General features: G+C 37.8%; 1 protein-coding gene across 10 annotated transcripts in view; it reads left to right on the top strand.

The window, feature by feature from the left end:
* SUGCT (succinyl-CoA:glutarate-CoA transferase) overlaps window positions 1-19181 on the top strand; it is a 748045-nt gene that overhangs the window by 332995 nt on the left and 395869 nt on the right. For all 10 annotated transcript variants that reach the window (XR_013415382.1, XR_013415381.1, XM_002803307.4 and 7 more), the window contains 2 exons: window positions 1415-1486; window positions 11165-11262. Coding sequence is in view for 8 of the 10 variants with exons in the window: in XM_002803307.4 (XP_002803353.2) it covers window positions 1415-1486; window positions 11165-11262 (170 nt within the window). In the remaining 2 variants the exon portion in view is untranslated. The remainder of the gene's footprint in view (window positions 1-1414; window positions 1487-11164; window positions 11263-19181) is intronic.

The raw sequence follows: 19181 nt of genomic DNA, 5'->3' as shown, positions 1-19181 counted from the left end.
AAAGAACTTTGTGATGATGGAAATACTCTCTGTCTGTGCTGGCTAATACAATAGCCACTATCCACATGTGGCTATTGAATGCCTGACATTTAGCTAGTGTGACTAGGGATCTGAATTGTTAATTGTTAATAACAGCTTTATTGGAATGTACTTCACATACCGTATAATTCACCCATTTATAGTGCACAATCCAGTGATTTTTAGTGTATTCAGAGTTGTGCAAGCATCAGTCAATTTTAGAACATTTTCATTGCCCTGAAAAGAAACCCAGTATTCATTAACAATCACTCCCCATCTTCCCCCAGCTTCCACTGCTTTATGCAGCCACTAGTGTTTTTTTCTGTCTTGATGGGTTTGCCTATTTTAGTCATTTCATATAAATAGAATCACAATATTTGACCTTTAGTGACTGGCTAATTTAATTTCAATTTATTTAAATTTAATGATCACATGTGGCTAGTGGCTACTATAATAAGCAAGTGAAGTGAAAGATCAAAGACAGATGCTTAAGAAATGCTGAAGGCTCAGGAGAAGAAAATCCTGCAGAATACTACAAGATATAGTATTTTATTTTGTACATTATAATGAATTTTCTTTATTTTTTTGAATCACTCTTTTTTATTTTTTTTGACAAATGTTGTAACAGCGGAAGAGCTAGGAAATGCTTAGAACGATCTAAATGAAACCAACTATCCATATATAAAAGAAAAAGGGCCAGGCACTGTGGCTAATGCCTGTAATCCCAGCACTTTGGGAAGCCGACGTGGGCAGATCTTGAGCCCAGGAGTTTAAGACCAGCCTGGGCAACATATTGAGACCCCATCTCTACAAAAAGGACAAAATTAGCTGGGCATGGTGCCATGCACCTGTAGTCCCAGATACCCAGGAGGCTGAAGCAGGAGGATTGCTTAAACCTGGGAGGTGGAACAGTAAGCTGAGATCATGCCATTGTACTCCATCCTGGGAGCCTGGGTGACAGAGCCAGACCCTTTCATCAAATATATATATATATACACACACACATACACACACACACAGACACACACACACATATACATACATACGTGTGTACATATATGTGTGTGTTTGTATATAGATACATATATATTGAGAGAGAGTGAGATCTATTCTGTGATGATGGAAATATTCTGTCTGTGCTGGCTAATACAATAGCCACTAGTCACATGTGGCTATTGAATGTTTGACATTTAGCCAGTGTGTATATATGTAGTATATCTTTTGCAGAAGATATACTATATATATACATATATGAAAAAGATACAAATTAATTGTTATTGAATTAATAACATTGCTTTAGAACAAGCTTTCTATATAGATATTTTAGAAATTAAAGTAAACTTTTGTGGTCTTGTCAACATATAAATAATATTTCCCATGTATTTATTTCTTTTAGGCTTTTAAAACCAAGGATGGCTATATCGTAGTTGGAGCAGGAAATAACCAGCAGTTTGCCACTGTGTGCAAGGTAATCTATAATTATTGGGATTGGTCTATGATCTTGTACAAAGCCAGGGAAAATTTAGTTTTGCCCAGGTCATAACCAACTTAGGCCCCCTGTGTTAGCACCTAAAAGTATAGGATTTTTATGCTTATAAAGGATAAGGCAGAGTCCAAATTAGCATTCTGTGTTTTTTTGTGGTATCTGACTGCATTTTAAAATGAAGAATCGTAGTAGCTTAAATTGTCCTAAAACTTGACCTGCCTACCATTCCAAACAAAATGGGTGAAAAAAAATCATTTTTAAAGGGACTTTTAACACTGGTATTTTTTTCTTTTTTCCCCTCCCTCCTTCCCTTCCTGCCTTCCTTTCTTCCTTTCGTTCTCTACCTTCTTCTTTTACTATATCAGGTTAATTGGACCCATATATAGTTAAGCTACTCCCATATTTATTTTATTTACTACTGGAAATTTTGAAACTGTTTTTCAACTTAACTTTTATTTAATGAGTACCTTTCTGAAGAATTTATGTTTCAAGGTTTTAGGAATTAAGATTATATTAAAATTGTTCCTTCTCAACAAGGCCTTAAAATAAAGGCCTTGGAATCATTTTAAATAATTTATTCTTAGGGATATTCTAAACTTGTAGCATTTATTAGACTTAGCGATCTCGGAACACTGCAACCTCCACCTCCTTGCTTCAAGCGATTCTCCTGCCTCAGCCTCCAGAGGAGCTGGGATTACAGGTGCACGTCACCATGCCTGGCTATTTTTGTGTTTTTAGTAGAGATGAGGTTTCACCATGCTGGCCAGGCTGGTCTCAAACTCCTGACCTCAATCGATCTGCCCACCTCAGCCTCCCAAAGTTCTAGGATTACAGGTGGAACCACTGCACCTGGCCTACTAGACTTTTTTTTTTTTTTTTACTTGATGTTTATATGAGTTACCAAGACTTTGGTGTTTTGTTTTAATTTTAGAACTTAGGTATCTGTTCATTTTTTCTAGTTTTAATCCAGGGAATGTTTATTTTTATTTTTCTTAAATATATCCAAAGGCCTTGCCTGTTAAGGATTTTTTTCTTTCTTTTCTTTTTATTTTTTGAGAAACAATCAGTTTTTATACTAAATTTTACCATGAGCTTTTGGTGTTATTAAAGATGACTATGAGGGCCGGGTGCGGTGGCTCACGCCTGCAATCCCAGCACTTTGACAGACCGAGAGGTGGGCAGATTGCCTGAGCTCAGGAGTTCGTGACCAGCCTGAGCAACATGGTGAAACCCAGTCTCTACTAAAATACAAACAGCCGGGCATGGTGGCCATGCGCCTGTAGTCCCAGCTACTCAGGAAGCTGAGGTAGGAGAATTGCTTGAATCCAGGAGTCAGAGGTTGCAGTGAGCTGAGATTGCACCATGGCACTGGAACCTAGGGACAGAGGGAGACTCTGTCTCAAAAAAAAAAAAAAAAAAAAAAGATGCCTATGAAATCCTGAATCTCATTTACTGTAGTTAACTTATTATGTACAAAAATTATTTATTACTGTGCCTCTTTTGTATGAGAAGTTAGGGAGCAGAGCTAAAAACCACAGCAAAGGGGTGGGAAGGACCATGGAGAAGGTGACAAATGGAGACAGTTCTGATTGCAGGAAGGGCTGAAACATCTGAGGTGGGAAAGAGGGGAGCCTTTTAAATGGTGACTCTGAGTAAATGTAGGGAAAATCGATTCAAACATTTGATCTGGGATCAAAGAATCTTTATTATGAACGGTCAATGTTAAAAATATGAAACATACGGAAGCTGTTGCCTGTGAAGTCATTTGCGTACTCTAACTGCAGAGATGTAAAAGCCAGTTCATTCCTATAAACGAGTACAGATTTTCTTCCTGGGCCATATGTTTTGGAGTTTTCTTTCTCCAGAAAGTGGTGGGGTTGGGGGTGGGAGGACCTGGCAGCGAAAATTACTGCTTGACATACTCTTTAGTTTTGAAAATAACTGTACTGAATTCTTTGTATTTTTGATTCATTACTGCTGATCAAGTTAACACTTTTGAACTTCCTCATAAATATCCATAAGAACAGTTTTCAACAAAGGTTCTTATTTCAAAGCAGACTATTTGTCGGAAGTTTTAGTATTGGAATATGACTTATTGTTATGGTGTGTTATAAAACATTGCTTATAAAGGAGACTATTGGAGGGCCTTAGGAATGGCACACTTGACCTTGATTTTCCCATATGAGAGTTAGGAATGATAATCCCTGATATGAGCCATTAATCCAATGTCTATAAAACTCTTTGAGATTCTCAGAAGATTTATGTGTACAGGATTCTTGAGTTATTTACATTATTAGCTAGGCATCCTGTGTGAATGTTGCAATCTGATTGACTTTTTCAAATCTTTGTAATTGCACCCTTACATGTAAACTTGTCCTAAACACCTTCTTACCTAAGAAAAATCATCTGTTCCTTCATTCTGATGCAAGGTTTTCTTCCTTCCCAGTTATGTGTAGTGTGTGGATTTCTTCTAAGCTGTTTTTTTTACTCATATTTATTTATTACTGAGGGCCTTGTTATTCAAACCGGGCTTATAGAAGATGGGGTTCCCAGTTCTTCACAGTGAGCCCCTCAAAACTGTTGTTTTGTCAAGTACACTCCATCAGGAAAGATGGGACAGCTTTACTTCCTGGGGAGAAATGTGGCAGTACTGTCTGTGACAAATGAATGGAATTGACTTATGCTTAGTCTCTTTCCAAAATAGAATTCATATAGTGATTGATTGATAATTCTTGGGGAGGAGCTGTATTAGCGAGCTTTCATTGTAAGGAGTTGGATGAGAGTAAGAATGTTGGGTTCCAGTGTGAGGTTCCAGAAAATCTTCTTGTGTATAAAGTGAATCTTGTTCATAACAAGTCCTACTTAATGTTCCTTACCATGATATGGCAAAGTAAGAAAGTGAGCATATGTAAGCTATTTTAAGCCGATGGATGCCACCCCTAATGGGTATTCCTATATGAAATATTGAATATTGATATCCTTTTGAAAGTAATGTAGATCGAAGGCTTCTTTTGTTGGAGAGACTATACATTGGTTCTCAATGTAGTATGCATAGGAACGTTATTTAACACTATTCCCAAAGATTTTACTTTAGTATGTCTGGGGTGAGATAGAGGAAACTTCAGTTTTAAGAAGGACTGTAGGTGATTTTGGAGCAGGTTTTTAAACCGCCTGCTCCAAAATATAATATATCCAAGGTATAATGTTTAAGGCCTACTATAAGTCTTGTTAGTAGGTAGGTGAACGCTGTCAAGGTCCTTCATCTTTTCTAAGCATCTGTTCTCCTATGTATAAAATGAAGATTATAATATGTAATTATACTTATATACAACTTAGGGGTTTGGAAAATGTTAGAGAAGTGAAGCACTTAGAATAGGCCTTGCTCATATGTACTTAATAAATGACATCTATGAAAATTAGATGTGAAGATTCTGGTTCTGAGGAGGATAGAGTAAATACACTTTTCCCACTTACCCTGAGCACGGTGATCATACTTGGACAGAATTACATGAGTCCATGAAGCATGTATTAAAAGACTTTGAAAAGTAAATAGTAAGAGATTTAGGGGAGAACACCCAAATTTGAAGTACCTCTAACCGGCAGTCAACTTAACCAGCTTTTCCCTCCAGTTATTCCTTCACTCGAGTATAGTTGAACCTGAAACCTGGAAGTGAGCACCAGGCAACGCAGCAGATATCCAGGAAATGCTCTTTATTCCTGGGGCAAAGAACATGAAAAAGTGAGCTGTAATGTCAGAGAGAGTATGGATATAGTTTGTTTTCCCTTCCTTTCCATTTTCTTATGCCCCAGACCCCAAGTAATCCTGTATTGGAAACAGCAGATGAGCAGGAGCCAACTTTGCGAAAGAAGAACTTTCTTCATTGATCCCAAAGAAAGGAGTGATTCCTTGTTGCTTTTTTCCCCTTCATCCTCCCATTGCATGGCCTCTGCCCTGAAACCATGCTGGGGAGTGGGATAACTAAAGCAGGAGCCCCAGGCAACTGGAAAATGCTAGAGAAATTGCCAAGAGAAGATCTTGATGCTATCCTTTATGTTGTTTATGAACTCTTGGGATCACCCCTTACTTGCATATGCACTAATTTGATCCTAATCAGCATACCAAAGATGATAGGAACTGTATTAATAAATAGACAACTGCCCAGGTTGTCGTATGACCATTAGGTTTGGCACATACTAGTCAGATTCAAATAACACTGCAAAGGCTTTGAAAACTTAATCAACATGAGAATCAGAGCACACAGAAGTTGGGTTAGAACTGGCAGCTTGGATGTAACCAGGTCAATTGTCTGCTAAATCAGCAAGAGTGAAAATTCTCCTTATAATTTAAACAAGACTCAGTGGCTCATAATATAATGTTCAAAATGTCCAGGATACAATCTATTATTACTCAGCATATGAAGAACCAGAACTTGCATGAGAAAAGGCCATCAATGCCAATGCAAAGATGATGCAGATGTTGGAATTAACTTACAAAGATGTTCACATAGTTATTATAACAATGTTCTAAAAAGCATCACAAATACCATTTAAATAAATGGGATATAGAAATATTCAGCAAAGAAATACAAGATATGAAGAAGAACCGAAGGGAAAATTAAAAACTTAAAAGTATAATAACCAAGAAAAAAATTACACCTCACCGGTTGAGCTCAATAGTGCAATGAAGATGACAAGGAACTTAAAGATAGATCAATAGAAATTATTCAATGTGAACAATAGAGAGAACAAAAGATAGCTCCTTCCTACTCAAAACAAGAAATAACAGATCCTCAGGAACCTGTGCAACAATAACAAAAAGCCCAATATTTATGTCATTGTAGTCCCAGAATGAGGGGAGAAAGTGTACATGCTGGAAAATATTTGAAGAAATAACAATTGTATATATACCAAATTTGGTAACAGTTAAATGCCCATAGATTTAATAATTTTGGCAAACCATAAATGGGATAAACTGAAACAAATCTATGCATGAAAACATAATGTGTCCCTTAACAACAGGTATATGTCCTGAGAAATGTGTCAGTTGGTGGTGGCGTGTGAATATCAGAGTGTACTTACACAAACCTAGATGGTATAGCCTGCTACACACTTAGGCTATATGGGATAGCCTGTTCCTCCTAGGCTATAAATCTGTACAGCATGTACATGTTACTGTACTCAATACTATAGGCAGTTGTAACACAATGGATACACAAAAATCATCCAGAAAAACACTCAGAGGACAAAAAGAATGTATTATCTATGAGGGATCAGTGACTCAATTAACTGCATATTTTTTTTGTCAGAAATTAATGCTAGGGAAGAAGTGGTACAACATGTTTAAAAGGCTGAATGGAAAGAAATGCCAACCTAGATTTCAATATCCAGTAGAAATATCCTTAAGAAATGAAGGTTAAATAAAGACATTCTGTATAAAGGAAAACCAAGCTGACTTGCTCTAAAATAATTTTTCAAGGAATTTTTTCATTTACAGAAGATAAATGTTGTCAGAAGGGAACTGGAAACATGAGAAATGAAGGAAAAGCAACATAAATAGTAAATATCTGGGTGAATACAATGGTCTGTTCTTTTCCTAGTGAATTCTTTGAAATATTTGATGGGTGAAAGCAAACATTAAGATACTGTCTGATGGGATTTTCGGTGTATGTAGATCTAACGTACAGATAAATACAACATAAAATGGGGACAGTAAAGGGACTATATTGCAGTAAGTTTGCTATATTCCACTTGAAGTGGTAAAATTTTGATTCTAACTACACTGTGAAAAGTATATGCATTATGATCCCCTAAGCAATAAACATCTATCATTAAACATCTATGCAGAAATATAGCCAAAATCGAAATAGGTAAATGTAATAGTAACAACTCTAAAGAATACCAGAAAGCAAAACACGAATAAACGGAAAAAAGAATAAACTGATAGATCTAATTCATTCAAAAATATGAATAACATTAAATGTGAATGATCTTAATATTATGAATTAAAACAAGTTGTCAGAAAAAAATGACCCAACTCTATGCTGTCCAATGCATATTTGAAATTCACATCAAATATAATGATACTGTCAAGTTAAAGTAAGAGGATGGAAAAATATACAAACACAAACAAAAGGTGCAAACGCTAATGAAAAGAAAGCTGGAGTGGGGCTATATTAATTATGGACCAATTTTTGTCATCTCAGAAAACTTGTTTGCAACAAATTCTTGTGCAAATACTTATTTAACATTTATACCGGCAGAGGGAAGATCCGATGGTCTGAATTTGTTGAGAAATTGTGAAACCTCACATTTCACGAGAGAGATGTTGCCTTTTCCTTTATCTAAAAACTAGATTCCAGTAGTTCTTATGCTGCAAGTGATTCTCTGTTTCTGCACCTTCCTGCATATGCAAAGATCTTTTATTTCAGTACTGAGTTATATTTTCTATTATACTGGATGCCATTTTAAATGGCAATTAAACTTAACATGTGTTGTATCAGTAATGCACATAAAGTGATGGCGGTGTATATGAACATTATGACTTACAGTCAATGACAACTCTTCATAATTTTCTCCTGACAAACAACTCTTTCAAGAGACCATATAGCTTTTAAGAAGCACCTATATATTTTATTTATTTATTTTTATTTATGAGATGGAGTCTCACACTGTTGCCCAGGCTGGAGTGCAGTGGTGTGATCTTGGCTCACAGCAACCTCCGCCTCCTGGGTTCAAATGATTCTTGTGCCTCAGCCCCCTGAGTAGCTGGAATTACAGGCACCCACTGTCATGCCCGGCTAATTGTTGTATTTGTAGTAGAGATGCAGTTTCACCATGTTGGCCAGGTTGATCTCCAACTCCTGACCTCAGGTGATCCACCCGCTTCGGCCTCCCAAAAGTGCTGGGATTATAGGCATGAGCCACCGTGCCTGGCTGCAGCTAAAAAGTGATTTTAGACACAATGGAATAAGGTATATGCAAAAAATAATGTCTGAAATATCATACACCTGGAAGTGTTCACATTGTTTATCTGTGAGCTTGTCAGTTGAAGAATGTGTTGTCAGCATTTGGGCTATACCAGTGAACAAAACATTTAAAATATTTTGACTTTGTGAAGCTTACATTTTAGCAGGGCAGACAGATATGGAGTAATAAACATGATAAATATGTTAGGTGATAAATATTATGGGAAAAAATGGGCAAGGGAAGAGGGAATCAGGGGAGTCAGTGTTGAGTGGGGTGGGGTGGCCTGTGGTGGGGGTAGGGTAATCAGGTGGGGGTAGTTGCATTAAGAAGTTGAATTTGAGTCGACTCAACAAAGGAAAGGAGGAGCTAGTCGACTAGATGTCTGGTGGAAGATGTTCCAAGCAAAGGAATAGCTATTTTAAAACTCCTGAGGCTGAAGTGGAATAGACATGTTCCTAGTCCAGCAAGAAGATGAAATGGCTGCAGCAATGAGCAAGGGAGGAGAGCATGGTAAGAGGTGATGTTAGAGAGGTAATAGCACCATATCGTGTAGAACTTTTCAGACTATCTTAAGGATTTTGGTTTTTGCTATAAGGGGGGCTTTAGATGACAGGCATGTTAAAACACTTGCAGTTTTTATTATCATGGGTCTTCATTATTTTTTCTCTCTTTTCCCCTTTTTAGAAAATGTTTGTCACTCAGTTTATGGTGTTTTGTTATTTTCTTTCTTTTTGTTTTTGCCAATGTCTCTTCATTTTTTTTTTGCGGAACCCTCCCTCCTTTCTTGTTTGAACCAATATATGCTTTTTAAAAATTTCTGGCCAGACTCTGTGGTTCATGCCTGTAATCCCAGCATTTTGGGATGCTGAAGTGGGTGGGTTGTTTGATGTCAGGAGTTCAAGACAAGCCTGACCAACATGGTGAAAACCTGTCTCTACTAAAAATCCAAAAAATTAGTCGGGCATGATGGCATGCATGCCTGTAATCCCAGCTACTCAGGAGGCTGAGGCAGGAGAATCCATTGAATCTGGGAGGCGGAGGTTGCAGTGAGCTGAGATCGTGCCACTGCACTCCAGCCTGGGCAACAGTGTGAGACTCTGTCTCAAAAAAAAAAAAAATTCTTTTGGGGAAAACAGTACCTAGTTGGAATACTTCACATTTATTTACTGCTTAATATGTCAAGCATTTTCATGTGCATTGTTTTGTTTTATTCCAGGCAGCACTCTTTTTAAATTTAAGCTCCAAAATAATAGTTATGATCACAGTCCTTGAAGCTGTCTCTCTAGAAACATTTTGAATGTTAGCTGGCATAGTTGAAGATGGAAGGATTATTACTTTGGCCAACAATTTCACACCATCTTTGAAACAGAAAAGAGTCCCATTAAGTCAAATACAGTGGACACATGGGCATTCCAGTTACCCTTAAGTGTGGTCACTGTGTAATTTTTTGTTGCTGATGGTGCTTTTTGGGTAAGGCCAAGTTTGTAAATTTAACCTGTGACTTAGTGAAGACACTTGCTTTTTTTTTTGGAATGACTTATTCACTCTTAGGGAGGGAGGGTGTCTAACTGCTAGACAAGGCTTGAGGCCAATTCTTGGATCAGGTGTTGTGACAGGGAGATTTCTAGAAAGGGTGCTGTATGTGGTGTTGGTTTTTAAAATCTGGGAGATTAATGCTGTCTTTATTATTCCTAAAGGAAATAACTGAAACATGTGAAAGAAATTACACCACTGAGATGGTCTCTTTACTCAGGGGAATCTTCTTCACTTCTCTCTCCTTTGCAAATACATTAATAAAGACAATGAAGCTTTCTGTAGGCCGCATGGCCTGCCCCCAGGCTGTAAATGCTCCTTGTAACTTTCCAACACAACTGCCAAGCACTGCCTCTACACAGTCTTTGTAAAACTTTTCCATTCCAAATCCACTTGGTACTTTCATTATAGTCTTGTTAACATTGAACGTTGTCCAAAGGGACTTGCAAGATAGATTTTCCCCTTATTGAGGAGGAGCAAAAGAGGAAATCTATAAAAGCATTTCTAGTTGGTATTACTTCAGGGAGATATATTAATAAAAAATAGTGATACTTCTATAAGAAGAAGATCTTTTAATTTGCTATTGTTTAAATGGTGAGAATTTGGGCAAACGTATTTGCTTTTACTTTATTTTAGCAGCTTTTAGAACATTTTGCATAGGACAACCTGGGAAGATCACAGTATTTTATTTACATGTGGAATAAATAAGTGAATATATCTACAAGGTGCATGTTGACTGTATACAAGATACATGTAGGTATGCACTTATGATATTGGTTTTTAAAATTTGGTCTGTTTTACCCAGTTTAGCATCTCTCTCCCTATTTCCTCTAAACAAGATTTTTTTTCTATGGTAATCTGATAACATGTTTCCTATATTCTCATATTTGGCATAAGACTTATGGGGATCTTTTGCTGTTCTCCTATATGGAAGAATATTTGCTTAAATGTAGTAAAAGCCTCTTATGAATGACAAACCCTTTCACCAGCATGATCCATCCTAACTGTGTTCTTGTTCCCTCCATATGTCCTTGTTGAGGGGCATAAAGACCAGCAAGGAATGTTCTTGAGAAGGGAGAGACAAGACCTGAACACTGGCACCCAGAGGCAGGTACAAGAACAATCTACTTCTTATACTTGAAAATTATTTTTCCCTTTTAGATCTTGGATTTGCCTGAGTTGATTGATGACTCCAAGTATAAAACTAACCACCTTCGGGTACAGAATAGAAAAGAACTTATTAAAATATTATCTGAACGGTAAGTTTGGATCTTGTATTCATCCATTTAAGAATTAATATATGATAAGCATTTATCTGGTGTTTTGTGGGTTTTTTTCTTGGCTTATTTGAGATCAATTTGTAATTCTCTTCCATTTTACAAAACTGGCTAGTGGAGAGATTTTAAAGCTGCGGGTTTTTTTTGTTTGTTTGTTTAGAAGCACTTGAACACATTTTATATGCTTTGTTAAGTACTGAGTCATAACAATGATATAAATAAGAAAGTCACCATGACTTGAATTAGGTTGTTTCTCTGTGTCCTGTAGCTGTTTGGGTTTAGTTTTTCATAAATACAACAACAACAATAATAATTTAACATTATTTCATACTTTCATTGTGTTAAATGCTTTAGATACATTATCTCATTTAATTCTCATAATCATCCTGTGAGGTAAGTTCTGTTATTTCCATTTTACATGTAAGGAAAACAAGGCAAAGAGAGGTGAAACCAAGAGTTGGTTTGCATTTCTGAGCCACTCCTGTGAATCATGATGTTATTTCTGGATCTTTGCAAATGCCAAATTTTTCCATTAATGTCAGGTTATTTATTTGTAATACCTGTACCAATTTTTCAAGTTTGTCTGAAAAAAAGTAATTATTCTTACTGTTCCATGTCAGTTTCACTTTTTGTTTGCCTTTACATGTCTTCTGAATCTGTACAAATAGGCTTTGTGGCTTTTGTGGATCGAAATGCCCACATAAATTTTTCTTCTATTGAAAATTTGCTCTCATCATGCCAATAGATTAGGTAATTTTGTTTAAATACCATATCCAGTCTTTTGAAAAGGCTCATGTGTTTCTATGTAGTATACATCAAAGTTATAAGAACTAAAATTCTGCTGTTGTTTTTATTTTTGTTGTCTTTGTATTTGGGGATGTCTGTAGGAATATCTGAATCAACATTCATCTATCTATTTTCTATTTCCTGGATTTGAAATACTTTTGTAACTTTAAACACTTTTGTGATTTTAAACACTGCGTGTATCTTTTCCATGTGCCAAATGCTGTTCACATCAATAGAGGGACTGTGTGTTGTGGGACTGATAGACACAGAATGGGGGAAGGAGAACTGGGTGTCCCTGGTTAAATATAACTCTGATTCTACCGCGAAGCCCCAGAGCCCTCAATGACTAACTTTTCTCCACATGAGAATTGCCCATTTATTTCTTCTTTTTGCCTCTATGCCTCTCAATCATTTGTAATTAATATAGTTAATTGATAAAACTTTTTCCTTTCACACTATGGTTACCAAGTTTCAATAATAACCACTTGTGAGAACCTTATCAGAAGCTCTTTGATAATCTGAATAAATCATGACCATGCTGCAAGAAGAGTAGATCCCAAGGAAAATATGATACCTAGATTGGTTTCCTATGTTTTAAAACTTTTATTCCTTGTTAAATTCTGTAATGGAGTTCAACTGTGGAATGACTTTTAGTAGCATCTGTAACATACTCATTTCCATTTTCCCTCTTTGGTGTGAGTTAAATAATCTGCAACCTTCTTCTTTCTGTTCTTTTATATACAGAAGTAGAAGTTTCAGCATTTTGGTATTCGTAAGATTGTTATATTTTTGTTCAGACTTAACAATAAGTAAGGAATCAATGTGCAAGGAAGAGACTGGATTGGGGGAGGGGGTAGTCCTAGGAGAGGAAATTTCATAAGGAGGTCACATCATCATTTGTACTGCTGTTAAAACACAGACCACAGATAGAGCCCTTGGCTGCTTGGAGGCTAGCTTTTGTGCTCTCTTCTGCTAGTGCGCTGACATTTTTTGGTATTTTCTTATGGGTTGCAGTTCTCCAAGTCTTTTCTAGCATGTCTCTTCTCCTCCAAGGTAGTTCAAATAGTGATGATCTGGGAAGATTAGAATTAGAATATTGATTCATTCCAGTTTATAAGCTTATCATTTATTTTCCCAAACAAATAGCACTGGGATCATTAGTATTGTTTAGTGCTTGGCTTTGAGAAGTCTCTACAGGTTCTTTAAAATTTGTCATTTTCATTATATGATTCTGTTTTTCCAGTATTCAAAAATATTAGTGGTGCTTCGTAAATTACATGATTAGACATAGCCTCCAGCCTGGCATGCAGGGTCTTCCATAATCTGACATCACCTTTCCTGTCCACTCTTCTTCTAACATGTTTCCAAAGGACATCCCTGCTATAGTCACCCTCCCTATTGGTTTAGTTTCCTCTCTGAAATGCTTCTCAGGATTACCACTATTCTGAAACTTAGTCATGTTTCAAGGCCAGTTCTAGAAGCCTCTGTTCCCAGTCAGATGATGGCACCTTTAGAAAAGAAGGTTGTCCTTTTTGTGCTTTGTCCCTTGTCAAACGGAAGTACAATCAATGTTGGTTGTCATTATGAATGATACTGCTCCAGGGCCTTCTCAACATTCTTGTCTTGCTCAGCACACACATTGCACAGTCACCTCAGAACTTGCAGGCATTTTATTTCCTAACAAAAGTGTTACATTAGCTCACAGCCACAAAAAAGGAGCCAGGGAGAAAGGAAGGGGTGGAACCAGCCTTTGGTGGCTGCCAAGTACATGCCAAATAAGTGTTACTATTCCCACTTGATATGAAAATTCTGACATTTAGGGAGGTGGTCTCCAGGTCAGGCACATAGTGAATAGTTAGAAATGGGATTCAAAATGTAACACCTTTTTCATCTCTCATATTGCCTCCCTGAAGTGGCACATAAAATATGACTGTGTCCTTGTTTGTTTATGCACTCAAGAAATATTTATTGAGCACTAACTGTGTAGTAGGCACTGTTGCAAGCGTTGGGGATAGAGAAGTGAATGAAACAGACCAAGTGTATCCATGAAAAATAATGCAGGCCAGGACAAGGAAGAATGCCAGAAGTTAAGTGTGAAGCTGGGTTTTTCATTTAGCCTGGTCACAGAGGGCTTTTCTGTGAAAGTGACATTTGAGCAGAATCCTGCAAGAAATGAGAGAAAATGTCTGAAGGAGGCTGGCAGGCATCTGGGAGATGCATTCCAGGCAGAGTTTATGGAGTAACTCAGAGGACAGTGTGCTTGGATCTGGGGGAGCAAGAGAAGAGGGGTGTTAGGTTGGTTCAGAGAGAGTGGGAGCCCATGGCAGGCAGATCATGTCATGAAATAATGAAAGCCTTTATGACAAAGTAGTTTATTAAACTTGTGAAATAAAGCATTTTTTTTGTGGGGGGGTGCATAAAATGGATTTGCTTATTAGCAACTTTTTTCTCTTTAACTTGAAGAGAGAGCATCAAGGGAGGGAGTGCTCTACCTAGTAGAGGAGAGGTCAAAGCATTTCAGCAACATGGAGTCAGGAAGACCCTGTTTCTTACCTGGAGAGACCAGAGGGCTAGGTTGAAATGGTCTATGCTTCTCCTCCATTTATTCAGTCTCTCACGTATTCAACAAGCATTTATCGAACACCTACTGTGTGCCATGAATTGTTCTGAGCACTAGTAATATAGCAGTAAAATACAGTAAAGAATCCTTGCCCTCCTGAATTTTTATTTGGTAACCATTGCAGACTTTCTAGAAGACATTGTAGTGGTTATTTTTGAACTATTCCTTAACACATTTGTTTCAGTGAGCCTAAGAAGTTAGTTTTCCATATTTTTCATAATAACCACTTTTTAAAAATTTCTATTTTGCAAAAGTATTGCAGTTACAGACTGTGCCTGTTACTCATTTATTGTATTTTTTCAACATGTTGATATACATGCTCCAATTTTTTAAATGCGGTTTGCCAGTCATTTCCATAGTAAAAACATAGTTTTAGTAACTGTAGCCACTCACAGATAATCAACTTTACCATGTGAGTCTATCGTGTTTTTGCCTGTTGTCTTCTATTAAACCTTACATCACAAGCACTTTCCTTTAATACTTATAGATACTTTCCTTGCCTGATATTTTTATTTTAGAAAATCTTTAAAACATGTAAAAATATGGAGGGATTCATGAGAGTGAATTTGCACAGCAGATAAGTTTAAAAACAAACTCTAGGAATGATGAACTCACTGTATTTGTTTTAAAAAGGTTTCTCCTCCTTTGTACCCAATTTGAAGACAGTGAAAACAGAAGCATTCATGGATTTTTACGAAGTTGGCGCTTGTAAATATACACGTGAATTTCCTATTGTGTTTCAAAATCTTCCTTCCAAAGTATTTTCCCTGAGCAATTTTTGAGTACTCCCCTCCCTGTCCCTTGTAAGCCTTCATTTATGTTTTTTAGAATCAGGTGATTCTCCTATGAAAAGTGCAGGCTTTTTTGGAAGTACCTACCAGAGTTGTCAGTCACTTACCTCACTTGTCTGTTATTCTTGCTAAGTACAGTTTGAAGCTACTCTCTGAGGGCGGTCAGCCTCGCTCAGGACGGCAGCTGCCTGTTTTGGTCATCAGCTGCGTTTTCCACAGCCAGCACACACAATTCCCCTCAAATGTTCTCAGGTGTTACTATTCCCCAGCCAGGGCTGTGAGCAAGTCTTTTTTATTAATCTAAAGGTAGAAGACTTTCCCCTGGAGTTTGCCATTTTATCCAGGGTGTTGCAGAAAGTATGTTTACCCAGCTGCTAACATTGAAAACTAGGTAAAACTCAATCATGTTAAAAATCCCTAGCTAAAACAGAAGAGGAGATATAATGGAGACTAATCCAGCGCCAGATAAAACAATCCTCTTCTTTGCAATGCTAAGGAGCAACAAACTGTGAAACCTGTGCTACTCACACACCAGATCAGCATTTTTGCAATAGTTAGGACCCCAAGAGAGATATTGCAAGTTGTGAATTGAAACTAGGAAGAGAAGGATAAAGATGATGTATTAGTGTTTGGAGAGAAGTAATAGGAAGACATGACATGAGGATGAAGGAGAAGAGAATTGATGGAGAAAATAGACATAAAATTTATTTTATTCCCTCTCTCTTCCTCTCTTCACCAACATTTATTGGCCACTGACTGTGTACTCTTGTCCTGCAGATGCAGAGCTGAAAGATGAAGCCTGGGCTTTTAAGGAGTTCATAGTCTAATTAGGAAAATAAACTATTTCCAGAAAGCATTGATTTAAGTAGAGTGTGGAAATTACCCAGGTAATCATATGCACAGTGGATTGGGGAGCCCAGAAACGGAGCAACTCCTTTAATCTGGGAAATCAGGGAAGGCTTCCTGAAGATGGTGCCATCTAAGATAAATCTTGAAGGATAAACAGAGTTAGGCAGGTGAAGGAAAATTTGAAAGAAGGAAATATTGATGTGAGTGTACTTTTGTAGCATGAAAATAAAATCATGGGAGAAGAAAAGAAGTACAGATGGTCCCCAGCTTACAATTCTATTTGACTTACAATTTTTTTAATTTGCCATGTGGTGAAGTGATACACATTCATTAGAAACTGTACTGTGAGCCTGGACAACACAGCAAGACCCTATGTCGCTACAAAAATTAAAATAAAAAATTTAACTGGCCCTGGTGGCATGTGCCTATAGTCCCAGCTACTTTGGGAAAGAAACCATGCTGTGAATTTGGATATTTTTCCAGGGTAGCCATATATGCAGCAAAATACTCTGTTGTGATGCTGTGTGGCAGCAGTGAGCTGCAGCTCTCAGTTTGGTAGGTTAGGTGTATTAAATGCATTTTCGACTTATGATATTTACAATTTAATGATAGTTTTATTGGGACATAACACCTTCATAAGTTAAGGACTATCTGTAGTTTGGAGAGATGCAGATGACAATTTTTAAACTGCTTTTGGAAAAATGTTACACATGTAAAGCAAGTATATGTCAATTTAGTCCTAGTGAAGACATTTGTAAAAAGTTGTTTACATTATGTCATCATAAATAAAACTAACAGCATTAAATAAGTTCACCTTTTAAAATACCATGGCAATTCCTTTAGTAAAATAAATATTTTTGGTTTTGAATGATTCAGTTTTTTTCTTAAATTAAGTTTTTGATTGTTAATTGTCTGTTTACTTATTTTCAGTTTACTGCATTGTGGAGTTAAATGCCCTATATCAGCCAAACAAGTATTTGTTGAATTGAATCAAGCGTTTAGGCTGGGTGCAGTGGCTGGTTGGGCACAGTGGTTCACACCTGTAATCCTAGCACTCTGGGAGGCTGAGGCAGGCAGATCACTTGAGGTCAGGAGTTCGAGACCAGGCTGGCCAACATGGTGAAACCCTATCTTTACTAAAAATACAAAAATTAGCTGGGTGTGGTGGCAGGTGCCTGTAGCTACTTAAGAGGCTGAGGAAGGAGAATCGCTTCAACCCAGGAGGTGGAGGTTGCAGTGAGCCAAGATCACGCCACCACACTCCAGCCTGGGTGACAGAGCAAGACTCTGTCTCACAAAAAAAAAAAAAAAAAGTTTTTTAGTTACTTTTCTCTAATTTGATCATTTTCAAAATTTGGTATCAAATTATTTTGAATAGATTTATACAAAATATTGGAGAATTGGACCTGGAACATTTCTTGGCTCTTGATGGAGCAATTGTAACTTCAAAGGTCCCTATACTGAATGTCAATGTAAAAAAACTGACATCTTGGCACTCTTAAGCCAATATGACCATTTCACTGCCCTGGCTAGGTCCTTCTGGGGCTCTCTACACCTTTCAAAAATATTACTTTTTTTTGAGACAAGGTCTCACTCTGTCACCCAGACTAGAGTGCAGTAGTGTGATCGTAGTTCACTTTAGCCTTTTCCTAGGCTCAAGTAATCCTCCTGCTTCAGTCTCCCACGTAGCTAAGATTACAGGTGCAAGCCACCATGCCTGCCTAATTTAAAATACAAATTTTTTAGAAAGATGGTTGGTGGGGTGGGGGAGTGGGGTTTCCCTATGTTGCTTTGGCTGTTCTTGAACTCCTGGCTTCAGATAATCCTCCAGCTCCGGCCTCCCGAAGTGCTGGGATTACAGGGCTGAGTCACCATGCCTTGTTTCTATAGCTTGAAGGATAAAGTTCAAACCATTTTACCTGAACACATGCACCTCCCACCGTGTCAGCCTTGCCTGGGTCACACAGAGCCCAGTGCTACTACTTTTAATGTGGTCTGGTCTTTCAGTCCTCCATGTTTCCCCACATGCTCATTATTTGGCACTCAAATGATGGAACTTCTTTGTCTCACTACCCGCTATCAGTCCTTTAAAATAAGCACAAGTTTTAGGAGCTTTTCCGGTCTCACTAGTCTATTTCGAGCAGCCCCTCCTGTGTCGCTGCATCACAGCATTTACCCCACCTGGCTGTCATCAGTCATTTACTTCTCTTCCTCCTTGACAAGACAGTGAATTTCTTATGGCAGAGAATATATCTTTTGGATTTTTATTTCTAGCACCTATTGGCACTCAATAAGTGTTCTCTCAGTTAGTGAACATGTGAAGCAATGATGGGCAAGTGAACATGTGAAACAATGATGGGCAAGTTATCCAAGTATGGCAGAACTGGCCAAAGGGAGAAAACAAGAATCCATGATGACAGGTTCTACAAAACAGAAAAGAGCAGTGGTAGCTGAGGACTTTGAATGAACTAGAGAACCTGTCTCATGGTCAGAGAATATCAGAAGATCTGAATTTGAGATCCTAGTCTTTCAGTGATCAGCCTTGAGCTTCAGGTTCTCATATATCATACACGTAAAAATACCTACATCACAAAGAGGATTAAAAAACAGAACAGACGGGCCGGGCACGGTGGCTCATGCCTGTAATCCCAGCACTTTGGGAGGCCGAGGCAGGTGGATCACAAGGTCAGGAGATCAATACCATCCTGCCTAACACGGTGAAACCCCATCTCTACTAAAATACAAAAAAATAGTGCACACCTGTAGTCCCAGCAACTTGGGAGGCCGAGGTAGGGGAGTCGCCTGAACCTGGGAGGCGGAGGTTGCAGTGAGCCAAGATCGTGCCACTGCACTCC

The sequence above is a fragment of the Macaca mulatta genome, chromosome 3, assembly GCF_049350105.2.
Source record: "Macaca mulatta isolate MMU2019108-1 chromosome 3, T2T-MMU8v2.0, whole genome shotgun sequence".
In the NCBI taxonomy this organism is placed as follows: Eukaryota; Metazoa; Chordata; class Mammalia; order Primates; family Cercopithecidae; genus Macaca; species Macaca mulatta.
The sequence above is the reverse complement of the archived record's forward strand: the minus strand, read 5'-3'. Positions and strand labels throughout refer to the sequence as shown.